The 16748-nt window shown below is 38.8% G+C and overlaps 1 protein-coding gene across 3 annotated transcripts in view; it reads right to left on the reverse strand.

Moving 5' to 3' along the window:
* cdkl1 (cyclin-dependent kinase-like 1 (CDC2-related kinase)) overlaps positions 1 to 14405 on the reverse strand; it is a 40814-nt gene extending 26409 nt beyond the window's left edge. Inside the window, exon 1 of one of the 3 annotated variants that reach the window (XM_043697606.1) lies at positions 13519 to 14405. In XM_043697606.1, the coding sequence (XP_043553541.1) occupies positions 13519 to 13686 (168 nt within the window). In that variant the 5' untranslated portion in view covers positions 13687 to 14405. The remainder of the gene's footprint in view (positions 1 to 13518) is intronic. The other 2 variants (XM_043697607.1, XM_043697605.1) reach the window with 2 other exon arrangements.
* Between the last annotated feature and the right edge of the window lie 2343 nt (positions 14406 to 16748).

Below are 16748 nucleotides of genomic sequence, written 5' to 3' on the forward strand. Positions count from 1 at the left end.
TGTGAAAAAGTTGCCCCTTAGGTCTTTTTTATATCTTTCCCCTCTCACCCTAAACCTATGCCCTCTAGTTCTGGACTCCCCCACCCCAAGGAAAAGACCTTATCTATTTATCCTATCCATGTCCCTCATGATTTTGTAAACCTCTATAAGGTCACCCCTCAGCCTCCGACGCTCCAGGGAAAACAGCCCCAGCCTGTTCACCCTCTCCCTATAGCTCAAATCCTCCAATCCTGGCAACATCCTTGTAAATCTTTTCTAAACCCTTTCAAGTTTCACAACATCTTTCCGATGCAATATTCCAACAATGGCCTAACCAATGTCCTGTACAGCCGCAACATGATGTCCCAACTCCTGTTCTCATTGCTCTGACCGATAAAGGAAAGCATACCAAATGCCTTCTTCACTATCCTATCTACCTGCAACTCCACTTTCAAGGAGCTATGAACCTGCACTCCAAGATCTCTTTGTTCAGCAACACTCCCTAGGACCTTACCATTAAGTATATAAGCCCTGCTAAGATTTGCTTTCCCAAAATGCAGCACCTCGCATTTATCTGAATCTGAGGTAACCCTCTTCGCTGTCCACTACACCTCCAATTTTGATGTCATCTGCAAACTTACCAACTATACCACTTAAGCTCACATCCAAATCATTTATGTAAATGACAAAAAGTAGTGGACCCAGCACCGATCCTTGTGGCACTCCACTGGTCACAGACCTCCAGTCTGAAAAACAACCCTCCACAACCACTCTCTGTCTTCTATCTTTGAGCCAGTTCTGTATCCACACAGCTAGTTCTCCCTGTATTCTGTGAGATCTAACCTTGTTAACCAGTCTTCCATGGGGAGAATTGTCAAACGCCTTACTGAAGCCCATATAGATCACATCGACCACTCTTCTAAATTGTACAGAATACAGTCCTAAACCGCTCTATTTCTCTTCATAAGACCAACCTCTGGAATCAATTTAGTGAACTTCTGAACTGCCTCCAATGAAACTATATCTATCCTCAAGTAAGGTAACCAAATTGAATGCAATACTCCAGGTGCAGCCTCAGTAATGCCCTGTACAGTTGCAGCAACACTTCCCTGCTTTTATACGCTGTTCCTTTAGCGATACATACCAAACTTCCATTTTCTTTTCTTATTACCCACTGTACCTGCTGACTAGCGTTCCATAATTCATGCAGGAGGATATCCAGATCCTTCTGATCTGAAGCATTCTTACGTTTCTCAACATTTAGATAATAATTTGCCTTTCTATTCTGCTGACCAAAATGGATAATCTTGTTGTCAACATTAAATTCAATCTGCAAAGTTTTGGTCCCTTTACCTAACTTATCCATATCTTATTTCTTCAGTGCAATTTACTATCCCACCTATTTTTTAGTGTAAATTTGACTATAGTACATTGTATCCCTGCATCCAAAGTCATGAATATAGATTGGAAACAGCTGGTGCCCAAGGGCTGAACCCCATTAGTTACGTCTTGCCAACCACAAAAAGATCCTACTATCCCAACTCTCTGCTTTCTTTTTGGTTAGCCAATCCTCTATCCAAGCTAACAAATTACATGTAACCCCATCTGAACTTATTACTGTGCCCCACTGCAGGACTACTGTTTGGGGACTTGTAGATAACTTCCGCTAGGGAATTCATTCCCTTGCTATTTCTGACTTCTACCCAGACTGATTCTAGGTCTTGATCTCCAGTGCCTATATCATTTCCCACTACTTTTACCAATAAAGCTTAACACCTACTTTTCCTTCCTGCCTATCCTACTAAAACTTGGATATTCAATTTCCAAACCTGGTCTCCCTGCAGCCATGGCTCACATCTCTATTTGTGAAGTTAAGTCACTAATTTTATTCTGAACCATTCATGCCTTTAAGTTTGATATAATTCCAAGTTCCCCTACTCCTGTACGTTTCCTTGGTGCAATTTGAACATTAAGGGACATTCTGTCCCTTCCTCTTATTATATCAACATCCCTTTTATTAAATCAAAGCAATAAAGTGAAACACAGTAAATTGAAGAGTTTACAAGGTCAAGGTTTTAACCTCAACAGCTTAACTTTTGATAGCAAACAATAATTTCTCCTGCATAAAGAATCCAATTATTTCCTTTCTCGTGTCCCTTTGCAAATACCATCTCTTTTATTGTTAATAGGATTTCCTGGTTTCCTACTTGCTGAAAGACATAAACATAAGATCTCAGTACAAACTGATTCTGAACAAACTAAATACTAGTTATTTGATCTGGATAAGTTGTTCTCTAGTATGTGATACCACTTATTCAATGAACTATTGGATGACTGATCATTTTTCCAAACTTTTGGAACCACAAAGGTCCTTTCACAAGAAGAAAAGTAGTGCTGTTTCGCAATGAACAAAGTTATCACATTACAATAAAAAATATTGCGGCAAGCAAAACAGTAACAATTAAAACAACTGTTTGATTAAAAGGTGACAATGAGCACATTAGTCCATGTAACATTTCCCTACCAAAAATAAAAGCATTAATTTTTTTTTCCCTCAACTTCATTTATTTACCATTGGTACCAAATATACTGCAACCTCTCCAGTGCAGAATGTTGGAAACCAAGACACTTCTGGACTTTGGAATTTTCTCATTTTTTAAAAAATGATGTTAGAGTAACCAACCATTAGCGTATGAACCAGAAACACTAACTATAAACATTTACCACATGAGTAAAACAAAGGATTAAACATTATAAATCAATCGTAAAAATGGTTTTACTTATCCAAGGATAAACCTTTCATGTTTCCCAAAAGTCCTGTACTAAAATGATCCTGAGTTGCTTGAGTCCTTTTGAGAGGATTTTCAGACAACTTGTATTTCTGAATACTTTTTCCAGACTAGAGAAGTCATAATTATTCAGAGTTATACATGTATTAAAAATTAAGATAATCATGAGCAAGGAAGACGACCAGTGAGGGCAGTTCTTGATATGGGCCACATGGAAAATGGCAACACTTTTAATTTTCCATAAAACTTAAATTATAATTGAATTATGATGTACTTACTTTTGCCCTACTGGGTCTTTACTTGACTCTCTCACATTCCATAACTGAACAAATAACATGTTTTAACTCTATAGCCAAAATGGGTTCAATAAAGCTTTGAGTTTATACTTCAGAATACCAGTATAAAATATTAGAAAATAGGTTTATATTTCCTAAAAAAAAAGATTAAGTGTGAAAAAGGTAATTAACATTTTTATAAAAAGTTAACTACGAATTATTTCACCTGAAAATAAATATTTTAGTTCAGGAATTAATCCCTCAAGCAGAATGCAAAATGAACCTCACAACAATGCACATTTTCTATATTGAGATATAATGTGCTTGCTTGATTGTAATACAGCTGATTTTATGTTAAAGCTATTTAGTGCAAATCATAAGAACATGAATTCAAGTCTGAAACAAATATCTGTGTAATTATGGCAGAAAAAAGGCTTCAATCTAAGCATAACTGAAGGGCCAACATTTAATTCTGATAGTTCTAGATGATTAGCCAGGTTATAGATTCAGTTTAAAACGGACTACAGATAATTTTGTGACCCAGATTGGGCTTAGGTTCAAAACTACGATTCTCAACACAGCAACATTCTGGGTTAGTAGGAAGTGTTGAAATGGACATTTTCCCACTTACATCACATTGTCACATCTTCAGGTGCACATGTAAGTGGCATTGACGAACCCAAGTGGCCTTGACAGAATAGAGCAGAGAGGAGGCGTCTTCCACCTGAGGGAATCTAGAATTAGTTTAAAAATAAGAGCTGTCCTTTTTTAATGATGAAAATAAGGAATTTCTTCTCTCAGAGGGTTGTTGATCTTGGTAATTTTCATCCAAAAGTGCAGTGATGCTTGGGTCAGCATGTACTTTCAAGGTGCAATTCAACAGAGTTTTGATTACAAAAGGATTGAAGGGATTTGGGTTGCAGGCCGAAACTTGTGTTAAAAAACATTAGCTATGACCTTATTGAAGGACAGGGCAGGCTCAATGAGTTGAATGGCCTTCTCATGTTCCTATTACTTATAAGTTTATGATTTTAAAAAAATCAGGCAGTAAAGTCTTCACACATTATTTTGCCTTTAAAGAAGTCCACCAAAGAGAGAAATTAGGTGCTGGAAATTGTACATGCCCTGCAAGAGTGAGTGTGGTGGCATGTGGGGTGACTTTATTGGCAGGATTTATAATCTTAGTTTCCCTGACAGTAGGTTAAGATGCAGATAAGTCAGCAGCATGTTAAGCCACATGCCAATGCTTTATTCTTACTACTAATACATTTACATGCCATGAATATTCAATAACATACACCTTTTTCATCTTGAAGGTATGACCCAATTTTAAAGTCAGTAGTATACTGGGCTCAAGCTAGTTTAAAGCTGGTATGCAGTAGATTGACTTCTGGAGTTGTAAGGCCAACAGTTTTCCTTCCTTAACTCTATGACACAAGAGAGGGGATCAGGAAACTAGCACCTTGCCTGGAGGCTTGGGCCAGCAAAGGGGAATCAGTGGTGAGGGACAGGATGGAGTGGGCAAGGGATGACATGTGATGGGGATGAATCATGTCAGAGTGAAATAGGAAAAGTTTAGTGCCATAGATGTGATAAGGAGTAATCGTCAACCAAGCTAGGAAAATGAGGTGCCCAAAGTCAGTATTGTCCAAACAGGTAACCATCCCTGGGGTTAACAAAGACCTCTTAGTTCACCCGATTACAGTAATCCCACTGAATGTAAAAGACATTGTCCAAGATTGATGCATAGAAAGAGTCTGTGCTTCTTCCACAATAAAGGAAATGACCTTTTCTCTCCTGTAACCATCAATACATACCAAGAGATGTTTCAATAAACTTAGTGCTCCAAGCTAGTTTCAACAAATAGTGATGCTGTGGCTTATTCGTGAGTGTAATTAACATGAAATATTTACAAATGAAATTTAGTTTGAAATATATCTATGGCACCTCTGTGCTCTGAAGTCTTATATTAATGGCCATGGAGTTGGGCACGAAAGTTGTGGCAGCCTTATTGTCTGACAATGAGGTTTTTTTGTTTTTGTTATCCTCTCGTGGGACATGGATGTTACTGACTGGGCCAGCAATCATTGTCCATCCGTAGTGCACTTGAGAAGCTGGTGGTGAACTGCCTTCTTGCACCACTACAATCCACAAGGACTCACAATACAATTAGAGTGGGAGTTCTGCTCCAGCAACAGTGAAGGGACAGCAATATACTTCCAAGTCAGGATGGTGAGTGGCTTGGAAGGGAACTTGCTGGCAGTGGTGGTCCTAACTAACTACTTGTGGCCTTTGTCTTTTTGGATGGAAATGGTCGTGGGTTTGGAAGATGCCCAACTGTAGCTGCAGCATTATCAGCTGCAGCATTATTCAACAATGAAAAGGTTTCCTTGCTACATGAATGTATGTTTCCCACATGTCACACAAACACTAAATTTTAATTGTAATCCAAAGGAATCATAAACAAGACAATTGGAATTGGTGCACACTTTCGGTTACATCACTGGGAATGGCACACTGTTGACAAATTCTCTCCCTCCTATCCTTGATGTAATGAGGCACACAAAAGACAAAACTTGATGATTTTTAAATATTTATTCCAATCACAATTGAGCTCTTCATTTATCAGCTTTATACAGATGCAAATATGAAAGATCAGAACACTGTTACAAATGAGGAATGCCTCATGCCTTAGTTGTTTAAAAATGTTAAATTAGTGATCTCAAATGCTTTGTACACAGAAAGCAGCTAACACTAAGACTTAATTTGCTGTGTGTTTCAAAATGCATGACCTATAGCTGAGCATTTCATATTTAATGTCTTATGTGTACAGTGAACAAATTATCCTATTTGTATGTTAGGTTGTAACTTTGTTGTTTACCTACTTTTAAATATTGTAATATCATGCAATCTACAAATATCTGAAGTTAAACATCATGCCTTGGCACTATATAGTTTGTGTTCAGCAACAGGGTTACTTTGACACTCCCACAAATTTTTCATATGTCTCAAACACACCATAAATAACTGATTCATTACAAGTTGTCGTATTTACTGCAAATGCCAACCCATTCTTAGCAACAGCAGCAGTAAGGAAAACAGATTATTGCTAGGTTCCAATATGTTGCTTTTAAAATTAGTTCTGGTCTTGTGTTCCTGTTCAGGTAATGAAACTGAGAAATATATATGATTTGGAGATGCCGGTGTTGGACTGGGATGTACAAAGTTAAAAGTCACACAACACCAGGTTATAGTCCAACTGGTTTAATTGGAAGCACACTGTAAATTTTTGCTATAAATTCTGTGTTAGGATTGAGCCCTCCACTATCACCCGATGAAGGAGAAATATATAGTTTATCATATATCAGAACATTTTAAAAAATCTTGATTTCTTGATCAACAAAATTAATATTTACTTTCTCAATACCCACAGAATGCAGTATTTAATAACTAACAAATAACTAAGAAGTTACTAACAAATACAAGGCTTGGAAATCTATAATTTATTCCTAGTCAACATCTATGTGAATATGAAAATAAACATAAATAATGTAGTTCAAACAAGAAATATCTTAGAAACATATTATGCCAAAACTACCTTTTGCTTATACAAGTTTCCTGATCAATTTTTCATCCCTAGAAAAATGATATGTGTTGCGTTCCTTTAAGAATCCTGAAAGTACAAGGTTTTCTGTATTACCTAATCACTTTTAAGATTACTTTTAATTTAGAAAGATTTATCACAATCAATACTGTAAAAAAGGATATTTTAGGAAACTATGTTATTTAAAGACATTTGCAGACATTTGGCAATGGGGAAAATAGTATGAATTATTCAGACATGTCTGGACATTCATATCATTAATACAGTCAAAACCATTTATATTGTCAGTAAAATGGGTCAGTGGGAAAAATGTTGATAGTATCAAGTTATAAAGTAACAACAGCCAATGCCAACAGAATGTTTAGCATGCAAGTAAATCCATAATTTATTGGTCTGGAGACGCAAGACTGACACTCTAGAAAGCATTGGCAAAGACACACCGAATGTGTCCAAATGTGGTGTCCATTTATGAAAAGACATAGGCATTGAAAAGTCTTCAAAGAGGAGAAGAAAGATAATAATTTTAAAACAATCCAGGAGAAGTTAAAGTGAATTTGCCAGGGAAAATAATAAATTAAGGTACAGCATACAGGCAATGAGTCAGAAAGGGAAGAGTTGAGGAAGAATGTTGGATGTGTTCTGAAGAAAGGAGACTGGACCTGAAATGTTAACTCCTGTTCTTCTCTCCACAGATACTGACAGAATATTTCCCCTGCAATTTCTCTTTTCACTTCAGGAATAATTTCTTCCTGAGTTTCAACTTTTATCAAAATAAACAATAATTGATCTAATGAACAGACAATACACAGTCACACAATATTATGTTCCATTGCTGTGAATCAACAGAACAGCAAAAGATGAGCCAAATATTAAAATCACTAAACATTTGCACAAGGTGACTTTTAAAAGTAACAGTGATCTCAGAGGCATAACTACAATGTAAGAAATCTACAAGTGCAAGATATCTCAAATAAATATAACACACAAGTTTAAAAAAATGCAGGATGTTTATTTATTAACCATCCACTGATGCCCTGAGGTGGTGCTGCTAGACTGCCATCTTTAAATGCTCCAGTTGAGAGCTGTCTGGCACAAGCATTGGCCTCTACTTCAGACAGCAGGTTGGTGTTGCACTGCAGTGACATATTAGCCAAAATAGGTAAGGACAGAGGTCTTTTAAAAGATGTGTCATTAGTGAATCAGATAGGTTTTTGACTATAATTGAACGATCTCATCGTCACTTTTACTGACACCAGCGTTTTACTTCCAGATTGCTTGAACAGAATTCAAATAGGATTTGAATTCAAATTCTATTGATTAGTTTAGATTTCTGGATTTTTAAATGAACCCTGGTGGTGAATCCTCTACACAAACTAGAGCTCTATTATTCAAAGGTTGAATGAGCATTTTACAGCAAGCACCAAAATGATATATTACTTCATAGCCATGCTTATATGAAGAACTCTTCAATATGCTCATTTTTCAGTTTAATTTCAAAGCAAAGAGTTGTAGCTACCTTGAATCTCTTGTTAAACAACAGAACTTAAATAACAACTAAAACAGAAGCTATTTTGGTCATGTTTCATTATACACAAAGCAATTTAATTTGCTACATTTGAAGTGAATAAAACAGAACATAATCCATGTGGTCTTTACTCTTCTTTGCACCAGTAGCTTCATCTTTCAGAATAAAATGTGTGAAATCTGGATTTTTGCCTCAGCAAAGTCAGCAGAATGCTTCAATTAAGAATATTTCTAGAAACCAGCCTTTTTCATATCCTCCACTCTTTTCTTAAATTAAAATCTTTGCTCAATCATTGCCAAAGTTATTGGGCAAAAATTTATCAAAAATTTATCACCAGTAACTGGTGTTCTATGATTCTTAATAAAGATGGTTTTGAAGATACAAAAGTAAAAACATAAGGTGCTGGAGACATTCAGCAGGTCTGGCAGCATCTGTGGACAGAGAAAAAGAGCAAACATTTCAAACTTGTTCCAAATAAGGGTTGAATTGGATTCAATATGTTAACTCTGCTTCTCTGTCCACAGATGCTGCCAGAACAGCTGAGTTTCTCCTGCAGTTTCAGTTTTTATTTCAGATCTCCACCATTGGCAGTACTTTGCTATTATTTGAAAGGGTAACTTTGATGAACCAACAAACTTGTTGTGGTACAACAGGTTTCTGTATATAAGATTTCCTCAATATAGATAGTGGTAATAGATCAGCAATTGCAGCTGACCTTTTGTCTATGTAAAGAGAAAGCAGATTAGTAACTATTAGCCACTCTTGTACATTTCTAATAAGTCCATTAGAAAGAGTTGTCACTTATAAAATGTTTAACTAGCTTTCTTTGAATGGTGTATTTGACCCCAAAATAGAGAAATAAAATAATTCAAGTGTGATATAGTTAGAATATCAAAAACAAAAGAGCACATGAGAAGTTAATTCAGTCCACACCATTTCCATACAAAATGTATTGAAATTACTGTTGTTATTTATCCCTGAAAAGAAATAATCTGCTAAAATATTTTGTTGGTCTCTGTAGGTAATCTGTCTAACTTGATTCCCATGTCATTGCAATTCAATCCTGGCTTATTGCTCTCCACAAGCAACAACTTGTAATACTACTATATGTTTGATCACTCCAGATGATCAAATATCAACCATCTATTTTTGTGAATGAATCAGTTGACAGAAAATCAGCCTTTTTTTTAATAGGAGCTTATGTTACAAGTCCATGGCATATGACAAAAAAAATTAATCTTTAGCACCTCACATAATCATGCCTTTCTGAATTTTAAGGACATGATTTATGTTTGCCCATCCCCCTTTTAATCTATTGTCTATTGAAACAATGTCCCCATTACTTGAACCTGAGAATCATCCCAGAGGAAGTGAGGACTACAGATGCTGAGAGTCCCCCTTGGGTCACCCCCTCATCCTGATGAACAGCTCATGTTTGAAACGTCAACTGTCCTGCTCCTTGGATGCTGCCTGACTGGCTGTGCTTTTCCAGCACTACACTTTACGACTCTGAGAATCATCCCTTCAATTCTACCCAGTTTTTAATGATCATGAGCAAGATTGCATTGTGCAGAATGCACATGGTAACTTCAAAAATGCAAAATTGCCATAGCCATCCATTGGAATTGTTCCTGTAGGAGTGCAAATGTCTGAAGAAACAAAACTTTGATATACCTGGCACAACACAACTATAGCTGTCAGTGTGTGGTAGTCATAAATAGCAAAAACTGGTCAAAATGTTCTCTCTATGAAATGTATGTTGCTGATATTGGCCATTCTATTTAAATATAAAATATTGCCTTATTTGTAATAGTGTTCATCAGCTATTATAATTCCACATTTCTGGCCTTAGCAAATGATAATGCCAATAACCACCTTAAACTTTTAAGGTGGAGGAGATATGTTACACTCAAACCAGATGCTTTTTCATCAGTACCATGTTATTACTATCTTTTTTTTCAAAACAGTTATTCCAGACAAGCATTAAGCGCTGTTGGGATAACTGATATTGCCAAATCATGAAACAACCTTTATACATGCAAATCAACTGCCATATTTTAGATTCTAGAGGTTAAAAACAATGACTGCAGATACTGGAAACCAGATTCTGGATTAGTGGTGCTGGAAGAACATAGCAGTTCAGGCAGCATCCAAGGAGCTTCAAAACTTTGACGTTTCGGGCAAAAGCCCTTCATCAGGAATGAGGGCTTTTGCCCGAAACGTCGATGTCGAAGCTCCTTGGATGCTGCCTGAACTGCTGTGCTCTTCCAGCACCACTAATCCAGAATATTTTAGATTCTGCCAACCAAGACATACAGGGAGTGTTTCTATTTGTCTGTTATAGAATTAACATTTTCTTTGGAGGAACAAATCCATTTACCCAAGTACAGGATACTTGGCACAATAGATTAAGCCAAATCTTAGAAATCTATATTTCCATATATAATGACAAAATATTAACCAAATAAACTGTGCACTTAACAGCACAGGAAACTTCTAAATTTTCTACTTCTTGTTAAGCTGAAGCCTCCCTCGCATTAGGAATAATATTGGCTTGTATGGCTGGAGACAACTAAAAAGAATCCCTGCTTCTAATGATTACTCCAATTGTCAAGCGTGACCTAAAATACAGTGAACCTGCCCTCATTAATGTCACCATGTAAGAAAATATTACCGTGATTCTGAACATAAGTGTCATATCGAATTCAAAAATTTAACTGTTCTTCTCTTTCTCTCTACAGAGGCTGCCAGACCAGTTAGCTGAGTTTCTCCAGCACTTTTTGTTTTTATTTCAAACCCCGCTGCTTGGTGGTTCTACCATTTGGCAGTACAGTTTCAGAAATTTCTCTACTTTTCTGTAATCCAATCATGGGTTCAGTACAACCATACAATCGCTGTATAATATAAACATGGTTGGACACATGGCCTACATGGTCCTCCCAGCAGCTATAAACCATCTCGGTTTTCTAGACAATTAGAGAAGATTAATCTACCTCAGCGTGATGGACGAATGCTGAAAGAATAGCAAGTCCCAGGCTTCCAAGTCCAGGGCTACATTCCAGATTTACTTATCAAATGACTGATCCAGATAACATGAAGGATTTCAAAAAGGTATGTTTGAAATGAACCAATTTTCACTTTTAAGTACTGAGTTGCATGTTAACTTAACCCAATTATCTCTTTTCTGCCACAAATCTGCTGCTGTGTTTAGTCCTGAAACTATCAAACATATTTATTATTTGTGCGACTAGCCAATGATTTGGACACGTGAAATACATGTGAGCCTTGGCTTAGAAGTCACACTCTGGCTTCAGCCAGGTCCTGAGTTCAATTCCCTTAGACGCATGCTGCTGCAAATGTGGTAAGACACTGTTTCACTTGCACTCTTTAGATGAGAGGTTTAAAAAGGTCTGTTGGAATTATCAGAATAAGATCAGGGCCAGTCTTCTGGCCAATATGTGTTCTGCATCTTAAATAGAGTTCTTACATTTTCTCTCATTACAGTTTTGGGAATTTGGTGTTCACAATTTGATTGTGACATCTCCAACAATACAACAGTGACTAGACTCGATGGTTAAAGTAGTGGAAGACTTCTTCAAACCAGCAGCCTAGGGAGTTTGCTGTGAAAAGCAGGCCAAAGGATTAGAACTAACACCAAGAGATGCAAGGGCAAGCATATGAACATGCTCACATTGTTTAGACACATACTATAATATTGTATATTGATTATTGAAGAAAAGCAAAGAAATGATACATGAGACAATGGGACCAGTATGATCCACAAAAATCGCAATGATAGCTCTGATCTTTGTTGAGAGGGAAATAGCCACAATCCATTCTTGGTGCATTATCAATCAACGCTTGATACCAGCAGCAATATGATTTAATCTCAGAGATGGCAGGCTTCTTATGTTTATTTCAGTGGCAGGTGGAGTTTAATTTGTGAGGTGTTGCACTTTGGAAAGGCACATTAGAGCAGGACTTATACACTTAATCGTAAGGTCCTTGGGAGTGTTTCTGAACAAAGAGACCTCGGAGTGTAGGTTCATAGCTCCTTGTAAGTGGAGTTGCCGGTAGATAGGATAGTGAAGAAGGCATTTAGTATGCTTTCTTTCATTGGTCACAGCATTGAGTACTGAAATTGGGAGGTTATGTTGTGGTTGTACAGGACATTGATTAGACCACTTTTGCAATAATGTGTGCAATTCTGGTCTCCATCCTATCAGGAGGATGTTGTGAAACTTGAAAGGGTTCAGAAAAGACCTTCAGGGATGTTGCCAGGGTTAGAGGATTTGAGCTATAGGGAGAGGCTGAGTAGACTGGGGCTGTTTTCCCTGGAGCATTGGAGGCTGAGGGATGACCTTAGAGATTTACAAAATCATGATTGGAATGGATAGGGTAAATAGACAAGGTCTTTTCCCTGGGGTGGGGGAGTTCAGAACTAGGGGGCATAGGTTTAGGGTGAGAAGGGAAAAGATATAAAAGGGACCTAAAGGGCAACTTTTTCACGCAGACATTTGTGTGTGTATGGAATGAGCTGCCAGAGGAAGTGGTGGAAGCTGGTACAATTGCAATATTTAAAAAGGCATCTGGATGGGTATATGAATAGGAAGGGTTTAGGAGGGATATGGGCAAAGTACTGGCAAATGGGATTGGACTATGTTAGAATAACTGGTCGGCACAGACGAGTTGAACCGAGGGGCCTGTTACCATGCTGTACATCTCTAGGACTCTATCAATGGAAATGGTGTGCGGGGATATAGGGGAAAGGCGGGGGCAATAGGCAACAGCGCAGGCAAGGTGGGCCGAATGGCCTCCTCCCGCACCATCATAGCTGGGCGATTCTTGCGCCTTTGCCAGTTTGCAGCGTTCCTTCCAGCGGCATCCACACAAACTTCAGTCAGGAAACAACAAGCTCCAATTCTCCGTCTCTCGGACAAGGCGATGGGTCCCCGCGATGTCCGAGCTCTGGACTTCATTCCGCTAATGGGAAAGCAAGTTCGATTTCTTACCTGCACAATAACCCTTAAACTAAAATAAAAATCACAATCCGGCGGATGCTGGAAATCTGAAATGAGTACACAGAAACTCAGCAAGTCCCGGCAGCATCTGTGAACAAAATTAATGTCCCCAGTCCGATATGATTTCTTCAGATCTGGAGAAGATCAAACAATCTACTCAGACTGTGCGGCTGTTCGTGGACTCAAATAGAAAACGTCCAGCGCTAAATAATTGCACGTTGTAATCATCTCAACACAGAGAGAAAACAACCGCCTCGAACTTAGTGTGGTGCTAAGAATGTGTATTTAGCAGAAAGCGTAAAGTTTCCAGCACTGACTGAATTACCTTCAGCATCCGGATCTCTCGGAGAGCGATCTTCTTAATAACCGGATCATCCTCAGACTCCACAAACTTTTTAATCGCCACGATCTGGCCGGTGTCTTTATTCCTGCACTTGAACACCACGCCGTAAGAGCCCTCGCCGATTTTGGCGATCTTTTCGTATTTCTCCATGCCACCGGTCTGTCCCTTTCACCTGCAGCTCAACACCTCCAAGCTGTAAAATGGCGCGGCCGAAGCCGAGTGACCGACCGACTGAGGCGCTTGGAGGAGAGGCAGACAGAGAGAGAGAGAGAAAGGGGGGGTGGGGGGAGGCTGCACTGCCCGCCCGAGAGCCGCCGCCAAGTCCGCGGGAAATTGCTGCTGCCGCCCTGTGCGCAAACACCCCCTTTCTCCCGCGGTCTGTCACCAGCTCCCCACTTGGGGAAGTCTCTCGCACACAGTAACCCGCTGCAGAGTGTGAACAACAAGCTCAGCCTCTCCACTCGGGGGCGGAGCCTTCCCACCTTCAGCCGAACCCTGGCATTTTATACATTGCAGTGTGTGGTTTTTTTTCATAAATATTGTTCCGATGCAGATTCTCTGCAGAGCTCGCAAACCGCAGAATCAGTACGAGGGCTGCAGGGACAGGCAATGGATTGGGAGCCACTGAGCAGTTTCTGCAGGGTTTAGACACAAATATAATGGGCCGAATAGCCTCGTGACAATTAAAAAAAACAGAAAATAACCGGGCACACTCGGCAGATCAGACAGTTTTCAGTGGTCATTAGCCACTGCTTTCAGGGCAGAGTCAAAAAGCAGATCCCCAATTTGCCCCAAAATTGAAGGTTTTTTGAACTACAGGTTTGGCCTCTTAGGGGAAAGTGAGGACTGCAGATCAAAGTCGTGAGTGTGGTGCTGGAAAAAGCACAACAGGTCAGGCAGCATCGGAGGAGCAGGAAAATCAACGTTTCGGCAAAAAAACCCTTAATCAGGAATTAATTTAGCCGATTAGGTCCATGATCTATTAGTTACAATACCAACACCGTTTCACGCAATAAGAGGTACCTGACCTGTTGAGTTTTCCCACTTCTCGTTCTTAACTCTTATGAGAGATTTGGTCACTCAATCACAACATGTTTGGACATAAACAACATAGATTTATGAAAACGAAAATGGTATTTGTCAAATGTGTTTGTTTTACGAGGCTGTAACTACAAAGACTGGTAACGAGGAGAAACCAACACAATGCTGACACTACCAGATCTGATGAGTTTCTCCTACATTATTTGTGCTTGTTTCAGATTTCCAGCATCTGCTTTATTTTGCTTCTATGTATGAGGAATCAGGTGTCAAAATTGGATTTTCCTAAGACATTTAAGGAGGTGTAACACAATGTTATTATATGAAGGGACCAATAGAAAGCAAAACATCAAACAATTTGAAATTTTCAACCCAAGACAGCTGTGGATGCCAATCGTATAAACATATGACCTAGAAGCAAGACTTTCAGCTTCTTAAGCCGGCTCCAGCATTTATTACAACCATGGCTGATCTTGGCCTCAACTCCACTTTCCTGCCCACTCTCCATAACACTTCAATGTTAGATTTAAAAATCTATCTTCTCCTTAAAGTTATGTCCTGACAGCTGGGGTAGTGGATTCTACAGGTCTTGACCCTTTGAGAGAAGTAATTTCTCCTAGTTTTAAATCGGTTACCTCTTATCCTAAAACAATGACCTCTCATTCTCGATTGCCCAACATGAGGAAACCACCCTCTCCTGCACCTAATTTGTCAAACCCCTCTAGTATCTTGTTTACCTGAATTGTATCACCTCTTATTATTCTAAACTGTAGAGAGGAATGCCTAAATTGTCTAATCATCCTTCATAAGGCAAACCCTTTATCCTTGGAAACAATCCAGTGAACCTCTCCTAATCTGCCTCCAATGCAATTACATCCCTCCACACCCAAGAGGTCCAAAACTGTACAAAGTACATTGGGTGCATTCAAAACAGGAATTAACAGACTTCTGAGGTACTAAAAGAAATAAGGAATTTGGGACAATGCAGGAAGGTGGAATTGAGGTATAAGATAGATGATCTTATTGAATAATCTACTTGTATTTTTATTTCTGATGTGCTAAGATTGTTATTAGAGACATTGAAAATCTTCTGGGGAAGAGAAGAATTTCCTAACAATTTCTCAAAAAAAAGTATTCCCCCACCCCTTTCTGAACTTAGTGAGTAGCAGTTGGTAAAAGGTGATGCAAGAAGTCACACCATTGAATGGTTAACAACGATTGGGTCCAATGATGTTTCTTTTCAGTATTTCTTGAAATCTGGCTTATGGAGATTGATCTTTTTTGGACTGATCTCTTAACATAGACTTAATGCTGTACATAAACTTGAAAATACAATTCTGTTAAAATGTGATAAAAGCTGCACAATACTTTAAAAGCATCTAGCTGCCAACAGGACACCAAATGTGATTTTTGTTTTGCACAGGTAGCATACTAAACAAACACTTATTTGCTGGTAACGCACAATACAGAAGACACCCAGCAGTCTCTTGGGCAAAGTAGTCAGACTGAGAGAGAGAGAGAGAGAGAGAGAGAGAGAGAGAGAGAGAGAAGGGGGAAGAGAGAGAGAGAAGGGGGAAGAGAGAGACAGAGACAGGGGAACTAACCTGCCTCATCATAAACACTCCTGTGATGCAATCAGCACACCCCTCAACCCAGTTCACAGGTTCTGTTATCCTGGCAATGTCTTCTCTAACACCACAATGTTGGATGAAGAAATCACCCCCATCTAAAGCAAGTTCAGCATTCAACAAGCTCATTCATAGGCTTTGGAGAGACCACGGTGTTTTGTCTCAAAACAAGGATCAACAGGAAAGGTTTAGAGGAACATAGGCCATATGCTGGCAAAAGGGACTAGATTAATTTAGGATATTTGGTCTGTATGGATAAGTTGGACTGAAGATCTACTTCCATGCTGTACATCTATGATTAAGGATGCTAGGCAACAGTTTTCACATACTTCTGTGGCTGAGATAGTTAGCCTACCAGTGTCACACAGCGACCAGATGCATTCCGTTTTTGCTGTTTAAGATCTACCTGCAATATCAATTAACAGTTTAGAAATAACAGTTCTCACAAGGTGCTTCATACTTAGCATCAAGATTATGATAATTAGAGCTGGGTTTAGCTGGATTAGCCACGTGGTTCACACAGATAATTCCTACATGCCAAGGGAA

Source organism: Chiloscyllium plagiosum, chromosome 10 (genome assembly GCF_004010195.1).
Source record: "Chiloscyllium plagiosum isolate BGI_BamShark_2017 chromosome 10, ASM401019v2, whole genome shotgun sequence".
NCBI classification, from domain to species: Eukaryota; Metazoa; Chordata; class Chondrichthyes; order Orectolobiformes; family Hemiscylliidae; genus Chiloscyllium; species Chiloscyllium plagiosum.